A 16976-nucleotide genomic window follows, 5' to 3' on the forward strand; every position below is an offset into this window, starting at 1 on the left:
CGGAGAAGGCAGAGGAACGCCACAACAAACCAACACAGGTGACGGCGAAGCACGTGCGCGCCGGAAGATGAAGACGTATACAGATGTGTGTCCTCGCGCAGCTCTCCTGGCTTCAGCTGCGGAACAGGAGCAGCCTCTCCCTTTCAGGAAACATCCTAAGTATGATACCAGTGTTTCATCATCACGAGGACATGTGGAAACCTCTCTCTAGCTGACCACCACCGACCACTTCCAAGAGAGAATACGGGTATTTCAATAAAGTGACTGAATTTAACACCCAAGAGGCATGAATAGATTATTGCTGTTCACCATTTTGTATTCGTTGCAATTTTATATAGAGCGGACTGGGCCCGAACGCATCACATTTTATAGCTTCATTGTACTCAGCACTTTAGCAAACAAGGTTATACAGACCAACCGCTCCGTAGCATTATTATTATTATTTGTCTGTCAAAACAACAACTTAAAAAGAGAAACTGCTAACGGGTTGCGCCAGGGGAGAATGCAATGCTTCGAGGGGCTAGATGAGCCGAGCCCCCGCAGCCAGCGGGAACCCAGACAGTACTTATGGGATGCATATTATAAGCCGCTTTAAACCGGAAAGAGATAAACGAACAAACAAGTGAGATGGGCTTCTATGAAGGAATGTTATAACCGTACTTTTGCTCCTATTTTAAGTACACTTTTATCGAGAATTACAGGTTTTATGTATACCGAGTGAGGCCAAGCGTCTGCATGAAAAGGAGAATGACCTTGTGTATAAATGGGTCGCCAGACACGAACAGCAAAATATCATTCATCTAGTTCCAAAATGTATGCAGCAGCACACATCTGTGTTTACCGTTCTTGCCAAATCCCAGACAAGTGAAAGTTACACAGGCAGCATAGGAAAATAAAAATCAGGTGTAATACTTTTAGTCCAATTGCTGGGATTTTTATTTTAGATTAGCCTTGCATAACATATAATATGCACAGGCCTACATTTGAGATCCGAGACAACTGGACCCCCAAAGAGAAATTCAATTGGGGAAACCTTTGTGGAATGGATGGAGGTTGAGAGTGGGGCATGTGTGTTGGCGGGCAGGGGGTTGAAATGTTCCTCTTCACTCACTCCCCCTTAAGACATTATGGTAGTGCTGTTCGTCTCTTACATGTGAGAGAGAGTCATTGAATATATTCAAAGGAGCATTGATCTTTTAGGCGGAGGATAGGCCAGGAAGAATCACTCGATTCTGATTTAAATGCATCTGCTCATTGGTTCGCTGCTAGGCTTCCCTTTTATCCTAAATCAGTTGGAGTATACCCGCATTGAAGATGGAGATCGGTCCAAAAGGGATACTTGGCTCCCACATAACTTCCCCCATCTCCATACAACTCACACCAGGACTATAAAGCAGCCTAAGGGTATCAAGACCAGTCCCTTGATATTCCTAATATCAATGCCACCTTTGTCTGGGAAATGAAAACATTCCTATATAATTCTATATGGAGGTAATTTTATGGGACTGACACACACACACAAAGCCCGCCACTGGTGGCAATCACTTGAAGAGGTGTGATTTGCGGCAGTATCAGAATTGCGTTAGTGCGATCGCGATCTAAGGGATATTTTATTGCAGAGACTGGAACCTTTAGCTACCAAGTAATACAAGCCAACTTGGGTCTTTAATGCACAGATTATTTATGGAAGAACACAAGCACCTAGGCAACGAGAAGCATCACCATTTTTCTTGGAGACCTCTTGAGGAGGAGTCATTTGACGCTAATAAATAAATCTCATGTTTTTGTACTTTATTCAAGCTTGGATTCGTAGCTGAGCTGAGCTGAGCTCTGTCTGTGGATACATAGGCCATTATGTGAGCAGGATGCATGACAAATTCTACCATTCTGGGCATTTGGCAGGTTACTAATATCTGAACAATATAGAGCTAGTCACAATATTCCAGTCTTTCAGACAATGCCCAAACACCAATGCTCAGTCTTTCAACAATCCAAGTGGAGGGTCAACTTGGTTCAGAACTGTGAATAAACTGTAAACCTCTTGTGAGCATCCCCATCATACAAGGAAAAAACTTCTTCACACTCTCCATCATTTACTGAAAACCATGACACAACGTGATACACACCTTCATGAAAGAAGCCCTCAACATTGCTCCGTCTCGTCAATCAAAATATAACCAAGTGCTACTGATGCAGTAAGATTATCTTGGTAGTTGCGACTAAGAAAAATAGATTACCATAAGTAGTGGTGGACATCCTAATGGAATGTAGTTCATTCAACAATGCACCAATGCACAAGCCAGAAACTACACTAGACTTGATGTATGGCTCTGCACAATAGAATCATGAACTGTGAAGCTCACAGAGCTTATGGGGGAGGGGGGTGAAGATATGCCCAAAAGAAAATGAGTCTCTTATGTACTAAGCCATCCTTGCATAGCATTACTTTCTCTCTGAAGCTTAACCAGAATTCTTTTAATGATCTTCCTGCTGATGTACCTACCAAATCACTTGTAGTCTTTCTTTTCTACCAGTCTTTCCTATTGAGAAAGAAAGTTTTACCACTGCACCTTTTCACAGGAAAGATTAGGAATATTAATAATTAAATATTCACAGGACAGGATGCAACATAGAGACTGCTGCCTTAAAAATAGTTGATGCCATCCATATCCTAAAAAAGTGAATTTTGTTTCATTAGCATTTTACTTAAAGGTATTTTATGTAAAGTTTGCTCTTCATTTTATTTCCCATGTGCACTGTATTACTATATCTGGATATTCTAAAACTTTGAGAAGGCACCTTCTGTTACCAATAGTAGCCCCACCTCTTCACTTTAAAACGTCCCTGCAAAGATACAGCTCATTTGTGATGACCAGTTTCCCACAGGTGACTAGTTCAACATAAGAATGAGGAACCAATCTCCTTCTTGGGAACAAGATGGGGAACTAGGTTCATCACAGTTCCTTGTTCGTTTTCACTGTACCAGAATGGGATGTATGTGAACAAATGGAATGAAAGGGAACCAGCACATTCACAATGACTCACATAGCATTAATTTGGGAAGACAAAAGACTTGAGCGCAACAAATGATAAGGCTTCACTCGAGTGTACTCATCAGCTGCAACTACAAAGTCAAGGCTTATTATCTGACCAAACAAAATCCCCTTCGATGCAGATGACCGAGCGCCCTATAGCTTTCTGCTGCATTGCAGGTTAATGAGAGAGAGAAGGCAGCGAGCACATACCTTCACTAATTGGCAAAGGCAAAGACACCTTTAATGCCTGGTGGCTGCACAGACCTTAACAACAAACTGCTCCCTGTGAGTTGCACAAAAATACACCAACTTAAAACATATAAGAGGAAAGCAAAGTCTGTAAACATTCAACTTTTAAAATCTGCTTAGAGCTTTTTCAAACACTATCTTAAAAGTAATGGAAGACAAGTGTTACGTTTTTCTATGTTTACGTTAAAATTGTGCACTGTACTCGACATACCTTCATTTTCAGAAGCAGGGCACTCCACTTTTAACACCAGGTCAAACGTCCTTTCTGGATTTTCCCTGCAATAGAAATGGATATATTTGTAGAGGTCTCAAATGTGCATGCTAACATAACTAAGCAATATCATGTGGAACGTTACACACACAATTTATAACATATACTCTTGCACTTCATCGATCAAAAGGGCATAGTATCTAACATAAAAAGCACAAAGGAACTGCACTATAATAAAACAATATGCTATCCTTTTCAATTATGTTTTCTAAGAATTCAAATTAATGAGAGGACCTTTTTAAAATTTATCAGGTACAAACTGCTTTGCAACTGTGGACAATGAGGGCAGGTCACCATAGTCGCCCTTCCTGGTAGATACAGGTGGTGCACTGGTGTGTGGTGCCAACTTGGAAGAGGAGCTTAGAAATATGCTTCTCACTCCCAGGACTTCCTAAAGTGGTGCATGGCAGAATGATTGGCTGCAGTCTCATCACTTTCTTGAAGGGAAGCAATGCCGAGCCGTGTCCTATTAGCTCTTTAAGGCATAACCCGAGTTGAAAGAGGCAATGTCATACATGTTCTTGCCCTTGGCATTGCTGGCTGGTTGGCCTGCCCTGGTTAGTGTTGTGTCTGCTGTTAGCCTGCTCTGCTTTTATTCTGTATTTTGAGTCCTGCCCAATGGTCCAAGCTCTCTGGTCTACAAGCAAATATTTTGCTTCCAATCTGTCCACCGCTTTGTTGTCTGAGGCCCACATGTGTTGATGGCTCTGACATTTTCTCTTACTTGGAAGGCCTGCCAATTGTTCTCTCCCTCATAAGGTGCAAACATACTGAAAAACCATCAGGATCTGCCACACCAACACATGCCGCACACCTTTTATCAGCTTTATGTGGTCTCTTTTCCTCCTTCCCACACTCCCACTAGAAAGAATCTGCTCTTTGTCCTGGTTTCTAGCTGGAACGGTAGTGACTCTGTGGGTAACGAAAAGTGAGAGAAAACTGCCCATTTTTTTTCCATTTCCTCAAAGTGGCATGGTGGACTTGCTTCTCACCCAACTGCATGGGTGCCAAAGCAGGAACATGTTGCGTTTTTCGGCTTGTGACCAACTGCCACACTCCTCCAGTAAATGGAGACACCATCAATTTGATTTTTAATCACTGTCATTGCAGTTCTGCAGCCTTCCATCACTTGCTACCAGCCCAACTGTAGCCGTTTCCAACTTCCGCTCTTTCCACACTCACAGTAGAACATTTGGACTTTGTTCCTCTTCAACACATGCCCATCCACCATGCCAAGTTTACTCTTCAATTCGTTTTATTTAAAAGAAAGGGCATTCTACTACATTTTTAAAGGCATATAAAACTTTAGGCACTTGTGTTTTTTAATTCCTAACTTTTTTCCGGTTCCATTCCATATCTCATTTCTTTTTGAGGACTTTCACCTCTGATACCAGGTTAAAAACCATTTCACTAACTCCTATTTCCAGAACTTCCCCTCGTCATAGAGGTGCTTCCCAATTGCATTCCATGCTATCTGCACACCAGACCACGTGGATGTTACACAAATGATTAAACAGTAATCATTACCCTACTGTTACATAAACGTCTATGAAGAATGGCACATTTTACGACGTGCTTCTGTGCACTGTTAGCTAATGTGATTAAATAATCCTTATAGTTTGAATTCTAAAATTCAGGTGAACATTTTACATCGATTGTTTTATGCTTTAACCTTTGTAACACAGGTAGGAATATTTTTGTGTGAAGGTTATCCTGTGGACGGGTGCGACCACTCAGTAAAGAGTGCAACAGAGTCAATCCGTTATAGGATTAAACAATTTGACTAGAAAGGTTTAACTGTGAAAAAAAATGTATTGCTGTGTGCATCCTTACTCTATCCCTGTCCTAAATATGCCTGTTCTATTAAACCCAATCTCTGTGTATCCCCTTCTCCTACTCAAATGGGAACAGTCCAAAACAGCAACAGGCAGAATAATAGACAAGCAGGTCTCAATGTTTGCGCTGGGAAGTGGGCAATATATACGCGTTCCTTCCAGATGAAATGTCCTGTCAGCCCACAAGGCCTCTGCACCCTCAAATATGTGTTGTTCACCCATAGAGCGTGTTGACTGACGAATACTGAAAATATTTCTTAGTCTGGGGATTTGTCTGGTGCTCATGCTACTTCAAAGTGCTTCCGGGCGGGTTGGGAAAGGGTGAAGGAGGTAGCAGCATTAAATAAATGTTAGCCAGTGACTTCTGATGTCCTTAGTTTGTTACAGGGCTGTAGGCCAAAGTGAAGAGAAGATTACAGACACCATCGGCAAAACAGAAAGTCATCTTCAACCATGAGTTAGAGTCAAGAAGATCCTGAAGCACCTTTTGCATGACACAGTCTTCCATCTAACATTTTCTACCAAACCAGTGGAAAGGGTAGCGACTCATGCATGCCTACCCTAGGGTGTCTGGTCTGCTGGTAAGCAAGTGCAATTTAACCAGGAAACTGGTCATACAGATTTTTGAGGACACTGCATCGTGTTTTCAACCACCAATGTGCATGTAGAATCTTACATTCAGATGTGTGGCAAGAGCTGATCATTGGAGCTCTCTGAAGTAGGTGTTCTTGCATAGGAAAGAAGACACATTCACTTTTTTGGGTGTGACTTCAAAAGGGCCACATTCATGATGGCAGGGCTGTGCCTTTTTTTCTCTGTAGGCTTGTGTTGACAACTTAGCAATATCATGTGGCCGATGGTGTTGAAGGTCAAGAAGTATCAAGGCATGTCTTCTTACCTGAAAGAGGGCAATTCCTCTCCAGTATTTAGTTGAGCTGTTTCAGACCGCCAACATGGATGGATAGCACTGAATATTACTTAAAATAGTTGTAATTTCTATATTTGAAGGTAACGTCCCACAATAATGGATTCCCGAGAATGCATGGCCAAACATTGGTAATCAAATTGGCGGAATGGGGTGCATGCTGCGTTATTTCAGACAGATGATAATTGTGTAAATCAACTTCTGAAAGATTTCACCTGTCACAACGAAGACTTGATATAAGAGGTGTTTTAGGTATTAGGGGAAACTAAGTAGTCTCAAATTGAAAACTTCAGAGTTGAAGGTATCTTCTAGATGGGCAGAGCACTTAAATGTGGATGAGTTCTTTGTGACTATGGTCTTTGATACAAGGTAAAACGCCTGGAAGGCTGTGGGTCAAAGGATCTCTCATTGGGAGAGGGAACCCATGTGAGTGGGGAGGATGTTTATCTGGAGAGATGTGGTCTCGTCCTTGAAATCTGTGAGCCTACTGCAAAGCAAATGAAACAGAGCCAGATACGCAGTGACGGGACCCAAAACTAAGCAGATGCTTCATTAAAGAATAGTTTTTGAGACATGCACAATGAATTTGGTATTAGTGGTATAAATCCATAGGAGGGATATATGTATGCAAATTCAATCTTAAGTCATCCTTTTGGTTGTTTGGCATTTGCTTACAAAACTGTTAAAAGCAAATGTGTTCTTACAAAGCGGGCAAAATGAAGAGGCTTGGCAAGGAGGTGTTGGTTTGGATAAATGGATGACAATGAGAAAGGAAACCTGGAGGATAGTTAGAAAAGGTGAGAGTTTACAAAAACTTTAAAAGATGCTGGCATGAAGTAGATCTGTGGCGTAAATTATTTCCGGTCTAGAACACCAATATTTTTGGTTTAGCAGGATCCCATATCATGATCCACATTCGGATTGCACGCCGGCTTAGCTATCAAGCACTGCAGTGCCATATCAATTTATATAAAATTCCAAGAGACCTGGTGATAGTAGGGGTGATGTGAATAATAGGTAATCACTGATTTGAGAGGAGTGAAGCATTTTGTCTCTGGAATCTCAGATTTCCTATTCCAGACACTTTTAGTGGCGTTTCCCTGTTGAAAACACAACTGGACCTTTAGAACACTCTACATTCATGTCTTATTTGCTTAAATGTGATCTACAGATGGCATTCAGCTACAAAGAGAGAAAAAGACAATGTTTTTGTCAAATTGTAAGACATTGGAGACAGAGGTTGCTCATGAAATTAGCTGGCCAAAATCCTTCAATCAAGGAAATAATTCTCAGACACATAGAGGTGGCTATTTGTTAATTTCCTCCTTCAGATATGGCCACTCTTGTGTTTACTGATTAAGAGCAGGGGATTCCCAGTGCACAGGTTACCTACCATTCACCTTCACACAAGCACATTTATTTGTGAAGGAGACTCAGGCAAAGCTCTCTCCACTCTCGCAATGTTCAAATTGCTCAGGCTGTAGACATGCATTTTGGCTTTCATGGTTGGTGCTCACCTTTCTTGAGCAGCAGGGCGGAAAAGGTTGGATTTAGTACGATATCTTTTCTTAGTTTATTTCTTGCATTCTCAGTGAGCCAGATAAATGAGAAATGGGTACCACATATTTTCATGAAATGAAGGTAGGACATAAATGGGAAAGTCCAAACACAATAATGTTAAGTTATTAGACCAGGCACTGATGAACTTTCTTAAAGGCTAAATGCAGGGGCATTGATGGTTTTTGCCCAAGATCCGTAATTCTTAGACACTGCTTTATGTTATGTTATGTTATGTTATGTTATGTTACCGCAGTGTGTGCCAAACTACAAAGCCATCCCTTCACCAACTCGCTGTCAACCCTGTGCAGGACATATAAAGTTAATCTACTCTTCCCTATGACATCGGCCAAGGAAATTCTTCTCCGCTGCTACTTAATCACAGGGATACATCGCGGCCATTGCTGCATCGGGGCTTGACCTCACCCATGAAGAAATTGGAGAATAATCTCAGGAACCTTATAAAACGGCACTTCAAAACAACAGGTGAAAAGAGGGCCCTCTTCTACACTGTGGCGTCAGAAAGTCTGAACGAGAGCACAGCTGGCAACTGTACTGTTTACTACATGGATGCAGAATGAGTTACGAAGCTCAACATTTCCTGGTTCATAAAATACCCACGGCTGGAGCAGTTGTTAGATAGCTGTGCCTAACAAAAGGGAACCAATTTTCCTCAACCTGGAATAAATAAGGTTATGCTCTCTAGTCAAGGGATGGGCATTCAATCTGGGAACCTGTAAGGCAAACTCTCAATGTTGCCTTCCGCTTTAACTGTAGTAAAGGTATGAGGCTGGAATCATTCAGGACAGTCTCCACTGGAAGGTTAGGCAGCTGGAAATCTTCACAAATAGGATGATCCTTTTTAACACTAAAATGTGGGCTGCTTCAGTGAAATATTCAGGGTTTGAATACCTCCTGGCAACAGGAACATACCACAGTTACTGTTGAGGTTGAGCTAGACCCTGCACAGCCAGGGTTTAGCTCCAGATTATTGTGACTGGACATTCTCCATTCCAAGTGAAATCTCCCGAAACCTGGGAAGCAAGCACTCTGCATAAAGTAACAGATCTCTCTGCTTACTGCCCCTTACAAAGCATGGGTGTTATCTGACGTGTAATCACGATATAAAGAAAGTGCAGCACTGTCTGATATTCATCTTCAATTAGGAAAGGAGTTAGTTGAGAGAAGGATTTCCAGCCCAGAGTGTACATATAATGCCTGGGTTCCTTAGTCAAATGCAAGGCATAGAGGGCTTCCATCTGACTGTCTTCAGCGATCTGCTGAACCCTCAAGAATTCTGAGGACACCACTTTTTCACAAGACTCGCATGTAATAGAAGAGAAGGGAAGGGATAAGATTGAACACATTGAGAACTACCAAATGCGGCTGTCCTATCAGAAACACTGGAAGCAAATTTAGTCTCCCTTCATTACATTATCTCTTTTTACCCTGAAATGTTATTCACTACTGATAATGAAAGTGGAGGTTCTTCTGGGAGGCAATTCTACAATGTCAGACAAATGCCTCATAATGTTATCTAGAAGGAGCAAGACGATAAACATGATAACAAAAGTACTGGGCTCACATGGAAGAGTGAGAACCGAAGAGTAAAAGGAGGCGGGCCGATAAGCTCTTATGGTGTCAGAGCAGAAACCTGCTGAGAACTTTGTTTCTTACCCTCACATGAACATAGTGCTAGTCTGGCAGGTCGCCATATGGACTATATTTGGAAAAAGGGGACCCCTATATAATATAGTAGCACTTGCTATACATAGGGAAGAAACAGAGTTAGGAAAGGTCTATAGCAAAGTGACAGACATTGATTAGATAATACAATTTACGGTTTTTTGTAAATAAAAACCTAGAATGAAACAGTATATTAAGTCCACTTGTGTACAGAAACCAATGAGCAAAATAATTTCTGATAGAGCTTTATTGTTTATTGTTGTTGACTATTTTTCTTTTGTTTTCTACTGTTTTTTTTAATATATATAGTTTTTATAAGTGATTATGTGTTTAAATTTTATATAGTCTTGAATTAAAAAATACAAAAGAGAAAATACAAAATCAATAAACATGAAACATATATACAGTGATGAAGGCAAAGCGGTAGACACCACTACGCGCGTTTCGGCTCTTGAGCCTTCTTCAGGTGACCGTCTATTGTTAGAGTTTCAAAGAGTCCAGGACTCCCAGTTAGGTGTGGCGTGGATATAAAAGGTCAGTCGGTAAAGGCAGCTTCTTAAGATCTTGAGATGTGGAACGATGTAGTCCTATAGCTTGTCATATGATGTTATGACATCAGAGAAAAGGAGGTGGTAGAACAGTATAGTGGAGGTAGCTTAGATTCAGATCGTTATTGTGTTGACATTTGTAGAACCTCCACGAGGATAACTTCCAGTGAGTAGATGGTAAGGTGATGAGAGCAATAGTGAAGGAAACTAGTATTTATCTCCACAAGTTGATAAAATATCCGGAGGCGAGCAATAATGATGTATAATTGTTAGCACGAATATTTTGTATCCACCTAAAGATAAAGTAGAAAAGATGTCCCAGGAGCGGAAAATACTATGGAGGATGATCTGGTCATAGCATCGCCCGTGAGGTTTGATGAAAATAGTGACGCTCCTGGTAGAAAAGGACTGGTAGCAGTACTCGATCGCCAAAAGACCACACACCGGTATGCTAGAATGCAAGCAGTCGCCATATGGACTACTGGGTGTTCACGCTTACCCCCTTATTTGGTGTACAGGCACACAGCACCCTCCTCCCCCTGTGGCTAAAGTGATTAGTCCTTAATATAATTATAATTTGCGCATCTATCTCTCACATACCCTAACCCAACCACCGTAACTCAATAACCCTACCTCGGTGGCCAGCATGCACTATATAAAAACACTTCCCACATAGGCTCAAAACAATAACAACATCCTTCCAGCCACACACCCTACACAGTGTAGCTTAAAACCCCAGTTGATAAGCGTTATATAAATGATACAATGCAATACAATATTATTACTGCTCTGGGAATCCAGGAATTTAAATATTAAATCAAGAGGCAATTGTTTATGTACTTTTGTATGTTATTACAATTTCAATAAAATCTAATAAATACAAATTAATCAAGAAGAACCTTGACATGTGTTTTTTTAATCAAAATCGAGAGAAAAGGTTAAGCCGTCAATGACAGCTGATCTAAGCATACCAAGAAAAAACATTCATTGTCTGAAAGCCTTGACCTACTTAGTTATTGAAAGACAGCATACTCCATTTCAACATAAAGATGATTTCGGGTTTTAGATGTTTATTTCAAGCTGGCTAGCTCACATATGCTTCTGGGTTTATTGCAGACCCTAGCACCACATGCATGGTTAAATCTTTCAAGTCAGCCAAGCTCACCATGGGAGTCATGAAGCATACTTTACAAACACATTGGCTATCCCCAGGAGACAAAATGGAGTTGGCTGCTTTGGAGGGGAGCAGTCAGAACACCGCGGCCCTAACCACGAGTTCTCCAACTATGCAAGCGCAACCACGCTTGCCTTAACCACTCATATGCCCTCAACCGTGTATATGCATGGTTAATGCAGTGCGCGGTCTAGCGGCTGGCTAGATGGAAGATGGTGAAGACAGAAGCAGGAAGACTCTGCAGTTAGGTGAGTGAGGGAGGGGGGAGGGGTAAGGGTACTAGTGACCTTATTCACACATACCCCTTTACCATTCATGCCTATGCCACGAAATTGCGTGGTAAAGGAATGCGTGGTTAAGATGCATTAATGGTCTGGGCTGCGTGGTAGAAGCACGTGTGGGTTAACCATGCATGCTTCTATCACACAACCATTGTGGAAGCTCTCCTGTAGTGCAGTACGGCCTCTAGTTTCTCTTGTAATTGGATCCTGCCTCCTAACACCTCCTCCAAGGTTTCTAAGTGCGTTTCTGGAACAATTTGAGAGGCTACAACATTTTTTGAACCGAATTGCAACTAAAGATGAGTCAAGATGAACCAAGAGGGAATAGATCATGAACCCTTCTGTTGAACACTTCTGTCAAGTCATCACCCGGTGGCATACCCCGGGGTGGCTTTCATTTTTATCCCACAAGTGGAGGTTGGACACCTGTGCATTTGAATGGAACTTCCTCTGTGTATCAATTTCATTAGTTCTACATTGGACAGTCCTGGTTAGTGGTTTATGGAATCACTAGTTAACATCTAAAAGACCCTCTAGAACTGACTGTAGTGGCTCACTATAGCCTACTAGTTCAATTGTGGTTTATTTCTTTAGAGTCCAGCTCGTCTCTAGATGAACAATGTCACCTATGTTTCTGTGCATATAAGTATCAAACTTTTGCATGTACTGCAGTGTTTGAGCACAGGAAACACACACCTAACGCCTTCCAGTAAAGAACAGCTTGTGGGCACAAGCCCCGTCATATCTTCAAATAGCCTGCTGTGCCAGTGACTAATACCTTCATATAGCTAACCTCACGTAGTCTGGTGTTTGGAATTTCATTCATAAATTAAATTAACAGATTTTCTGTTTTTAAAGAGTGTTGGCTATTGATTATTTTTTGCCATTCCGTAGAATTGTGTACAACAAGAACTAATATTAACAAATGAATCGGTACTCAGTTTATCAACCCTGGAAAGATGAACGATTAAAACTACCAAATAAAGATTTGATCCAGTAACCTGCTGGTTAAAAAGTACATTAGGAACGAGAAAAAAAAACAGTTCGCTTGGTGCAGTCTTGTGTCTCTAACAGCCACAAAGAGAAGTTCTAGTATATTTATTTATTTCATTTATTCTGCCAGAATTGCGACATCATTCAATGGATGGAGCTTTTAATTCATCCTAGTCAGTTTTAGGACAGTCTTTCTTGGCTTCTGTAAATTGAAGCCCAATTTAAAATTCTATTTTTTGTGAGGTCTTATTGCTGTAGATGTATGTAGAATTTCCTTGTGTTTTTAACCATGCACAGCTTTCTGCTTAATCTGTTGAATGCTTCATATAGATTGCAGAACAACAAATGTACCACACGAAAAAGCGTACGCCTTGTTATCAATATATATAGGCTTACACTCCAAGCCCTCAAATATGAACTGCTGTAATATTTGCAACTTGAAGTGTTGTTCACACTATCACTCTGTCTAGAGTGACAAAGATATTTAAAACTGTAACATGTGATGGTAGCAGTGGAAACTCCTGGTTTGTACTAGATAACTAGTGAAAGGTGTTCTTTGTGCTTTTGAATTAAAAAAAACTGAAGTTCAAACACTCAATTCAATGGTTGGCAACAGGGGGGTCTCCTTCCTCCCCACAGCCATATATTTTTTTAATGCCGGTTCCACAAGCGGCTGCAGACAGGCCCCCGTGTTTACATTCCACAAGCAGGTGCAAGAGACATGGGAACGCGGGAAGCGACCGTGGGATTAGCAGGCCCGTCTGAACAGACAGTCTCTAAGGAGGATCCCCCGGGGGTCCCGGGCAGTTTCTCACTCCATAGCTGCCAAGGTTTCAGATTGCTTATGTGCAGCGGCGGTCCGTGCAGGTAAGTGTGGTGGGGTGGGAGCGTGGAGGGTGGGGTGGGAGCGTGGAGGGGCGACGGGGCGGTGGGGGGGTGGGTAGGTCGACAGACGATGAAATAAGAAAAAATAATTAAACAAATAAAACCTATTCTGTCGTCATCCCTCCCTGCCCCGCTGCACTTACCTGTACAGACCGCTACTGCTTATGTGTTATTATTTTTTATAATTTGAGTGGGTCTGGTGGCTCAATGGATAATGCAGCCATTGCAGGGGCCTGTGTTCGACCTCATGGTCACAGGTTCAAATCCTGGCGGGTCCACTCAGCCTTTCATCCATCTGAGGTCGATAAAATGAGTACCATTGAGTTGGGTAACAATGAACATCTGTTATTCAGCACCAAGAGACCTCTGGGTGAACGTGTGCTTTACAAATACACATGTTATGTTATTATGCATGACATTCAACGACTATGAGTGACACTTGTTAACACATATAAAGCAGGAGCGTTCGTTATCTGAACATATATTATCCTTAGTAATCAATACTACTGTTCATCCGGGCTGGACTGATTATATACATTGCGAATACAAGCTATTCCGCTTTGATATTACCGATGTTGGAAATATTATGTAAGAAATTAATGAAGATTACTCTGATATAGTGTTGATTACTAAGGATAATATATGTTCAGATAACAGACGCTCCTGCTTTATTAGTGTTAACAAGTTTTTCTATGTGGTGAATCATGGGCAGTAGGATCACAAACAGCTGAACGTTTAAATCGTGTTACTGGTAATACAGATGAATAGGAGAACTACTGTTGTTTAGCCTTCCTGCCTTTTTCTGGTCTATAAACTATGAGTGAGCAAAATCAAGCAATGAGGGGGAGGGGTACACATAAATATCAGAATTTACACCCATATGAGCAACAAGAAAAACTAAGAAGATCTTAAAACTGCTGCAAAGCACCAGAAATGGAAGGCCACTTCAGTGGTCCTTAGTGAAGACAAGGATTCATTATTAAAACTCTTCAGACCATCCACAAGGCCTGCTGGAATGAAGGCTGGGGCCACTTGCCAGGCCTTTCCCTACTACATTCCTGTCAGAACCGTATGGTCCGACAACCCACAACAGATTCACATACACGCCTTTTAAACATCAGAAGCACAGGGACACATCAGAAGCACAGGGACACATCAGAGGGCATGGAGGACCTAGACTGTAAACAATTTAAATAAACTACCTTTAGAACAGAAGTCAGGCTCCATTCCTTCAGGAAACTCTTGAACAACAGACTCTAAAACACAGCGTTCTGACACCTGACTACAATCGCAGTGAATGAAGAAGACCAAGTTTCAGTAAGTTTTCAGACATGATATTTCCTTAATTGCACATTGCATTGTTAGTATGGCAGCATGTCTCACTTAAAAGTTTAATGAACGTGGCGAGGCACATACAAACAGCTATTTGCTTTTTTGTTCTGAAGGTTGACTGCACCATGGACCACAGCACCTTTCTTCTTTCTCTGTAAGCAACTGCAATTCGAATTCCGATAGGTTGACATTTTACTTTCAGCCACTCCATTTTCCTCAAAGCTGCTTTGTCATGTATGCTTCTTTAAAATATATAGCAATGTCATTGGACGACAACTCAGTACACAGTGTGGTTTTGCTGTTTTGCTCTGCTTGTTCACATTTCCTTTAATGTTTTGACATTTATAATGCATATCTTACAGTGTCTCATAGTTTCCTTTATCCCTGCGACATTTACCTTTGAGAAACGCATGTTTCCTTGCAATTGCTTTCATGTATGTATTTTATTTTTGTATAGCAGGCCCTGCATCCTGTGGAGTTCTTCACATCCATCCACTAGACCTTGCCATTGTTCCACAGTGGCTAGAGGGTTCCCATCTCCAGTCCTCCCATCAGTGTTGTGCAGTTCTTAACAGGACACCAACAAGGCAAATAAAGGAGGGCAGGTAATATGTTGCTAAAAACGAGACTTCAGCTATAACACACAGGGCATTGACTGAGTGTGACCCGACCATTTGGCATTAAACTTTAGTTCCGTAAATAGAAATTGGAATTGGCAGGCTGCCAGATTCCGTCAAAGCATTTGTTTTGGCGAATTGTGGCAAATCGAGTGCAACAAATTGCGGTGACTGTGAGCTTGTAAGGCTGGATCAGCACGTTATTGAAACAAGCCTTATATTGAAATTTCTTGAATACTGGGATATCCCACCAAGTAAGTTGAAGACAGTCCGCCACTTTGGAAGGTTCACCTTTCCTAGAACCCAAGTATTGAGGGTTGGACCATTGAGATTAACGATCCAGTGAATTGGCGCCCTTGGCAAATACCGAAGTGCCTTAGTCCCAGATTTCCTATCCTGAAGAGATCCTGATATATGTAGTGTAGTTGAAACGTTGTTGGCAGCCAATAAAGGATAGTCCGAAGAACACTAGGGCATGCTCTAGGACCTAATGATTTATTCAGAATCCCTAAATGACATCCTTTGAATTCCAATAACCAACGTTTTTTTGAAAAAACAGTCACCTTATGTTTGATCACATGTTGGTTGTGGTCACTTCACTGGGGTCACATAAGTCACTCTCTTATAAGTATGTAAATAGTATCAATATATGTTGTGTCTTATGATTGTATGTTTTTTATTAAGAATGTTGTAATTGCAAATAAATATCAACTACTTCGGCTGGAGTGTTATGAAAAATATAAAAAATATTTTTCTTATGGGCTACTCTTCTCCAGTTAAATGGTTGAATGAAACACTGAACAGTGTGAACTAATTTGAAAAAGGTCGATTGAGAATTTTTTATTTTTTTTTAGATCTCGCCTAGGCAGCGCGCATGCGCTGCTCTAGGAGGGCCTTTAGCCATCGGTCTGCTCATTTTCAAGCACGCACTCATGCTTGTGGCAGCATCCACCTTGTGGGCGCGAGCAGCGGCGCGAGTGCTAATTGGCCGTTGCTCGCTCCCACAAGGCGGATGGCACCACAAGCACGAGTGTGCTTAAAAGCAGCTGCTGTGGGCCGCGATTTTCTTTTAGGTCTCACCTAGGCAGCGCGCATGCGCTGCTCTAGGAGGACCTTTAGCCATCGGTCTTCCCTTTTCAAGCACTGCACTCATGCTTGTGGCAGCATCCACCTTGCGGGAGTGAGCAGCGGCGCGCCACAAGCACGAGTGCAGTGCTTGAAAAGAGAAGACTGCTCTCGCTTTCACTTTTGCTTTTTCCCTAATATCGCACGCTTGCGTGCAAACCCCTTGCAGGCTAGCAGATGACCATGGAGAGACTTACTTGTTAATAGAGGGATCACTTTCCAATAAAGTTTTTTTCTTTCCAATAAAACAATAACACCAGCTTCACACATGGAGAAGAGCACAATTAATTCTTGCTGAATGGGTCTTTTAAAATCCCCTTCATCAGTACAACGTCCCTTTCTGACAAGTTCGGCCAGAGCTCTGTGTGATGTCACGTGCACAGAGGGCACCGAACTGCTAAATAAATACTGGCTATTGCAAGCTTTCGGGACTCCCCTGTAAATGCACTCTGCTCTTTTTTTA

At 41.7% G+C, this 16976-nt stretch overlaps 1 protein-coding gene across 2 annotated transcripts in view; it reads right to left on the reverse strand.

Moving 5' to 3' along the window:
* Positions 1 to 16976, reverse strand: part of DENND1B (DENN domain containing 1B) — a 1279546-nt gene that overhangs the window by 1252098 nt on the left and 10472 nt on the right. For both annotated transcript variants that reach the window (XM_086954825.1, XM_086954820.1), the window contains exon 2: positions 3496 to 3560. In XM_086954825.1, the coding sequence (XP_086810951.1) occupies positions 3496 to 3560 (65 nt within the window). The remainder of the gene's footprint in view (positions 1 to 3495; positions 3561 to 16976) is intronic.

The sequence above is a fragment of the Lissotriton vulgaris genome, chromosome 1_1, assembly GCF_964263255.1.
Source record: "Lissotriton vulgaris chromosome 1_1, aLisVul1.2, whole genome shotgun sequence".
Classification (NCBI taxonomy): domain Eukaryota; kingdom Metazoa; phylum Chordata; class Amphibia; order Caudata; family Salamandridae; genus Lissotriton; species Lissotriton vulgaris.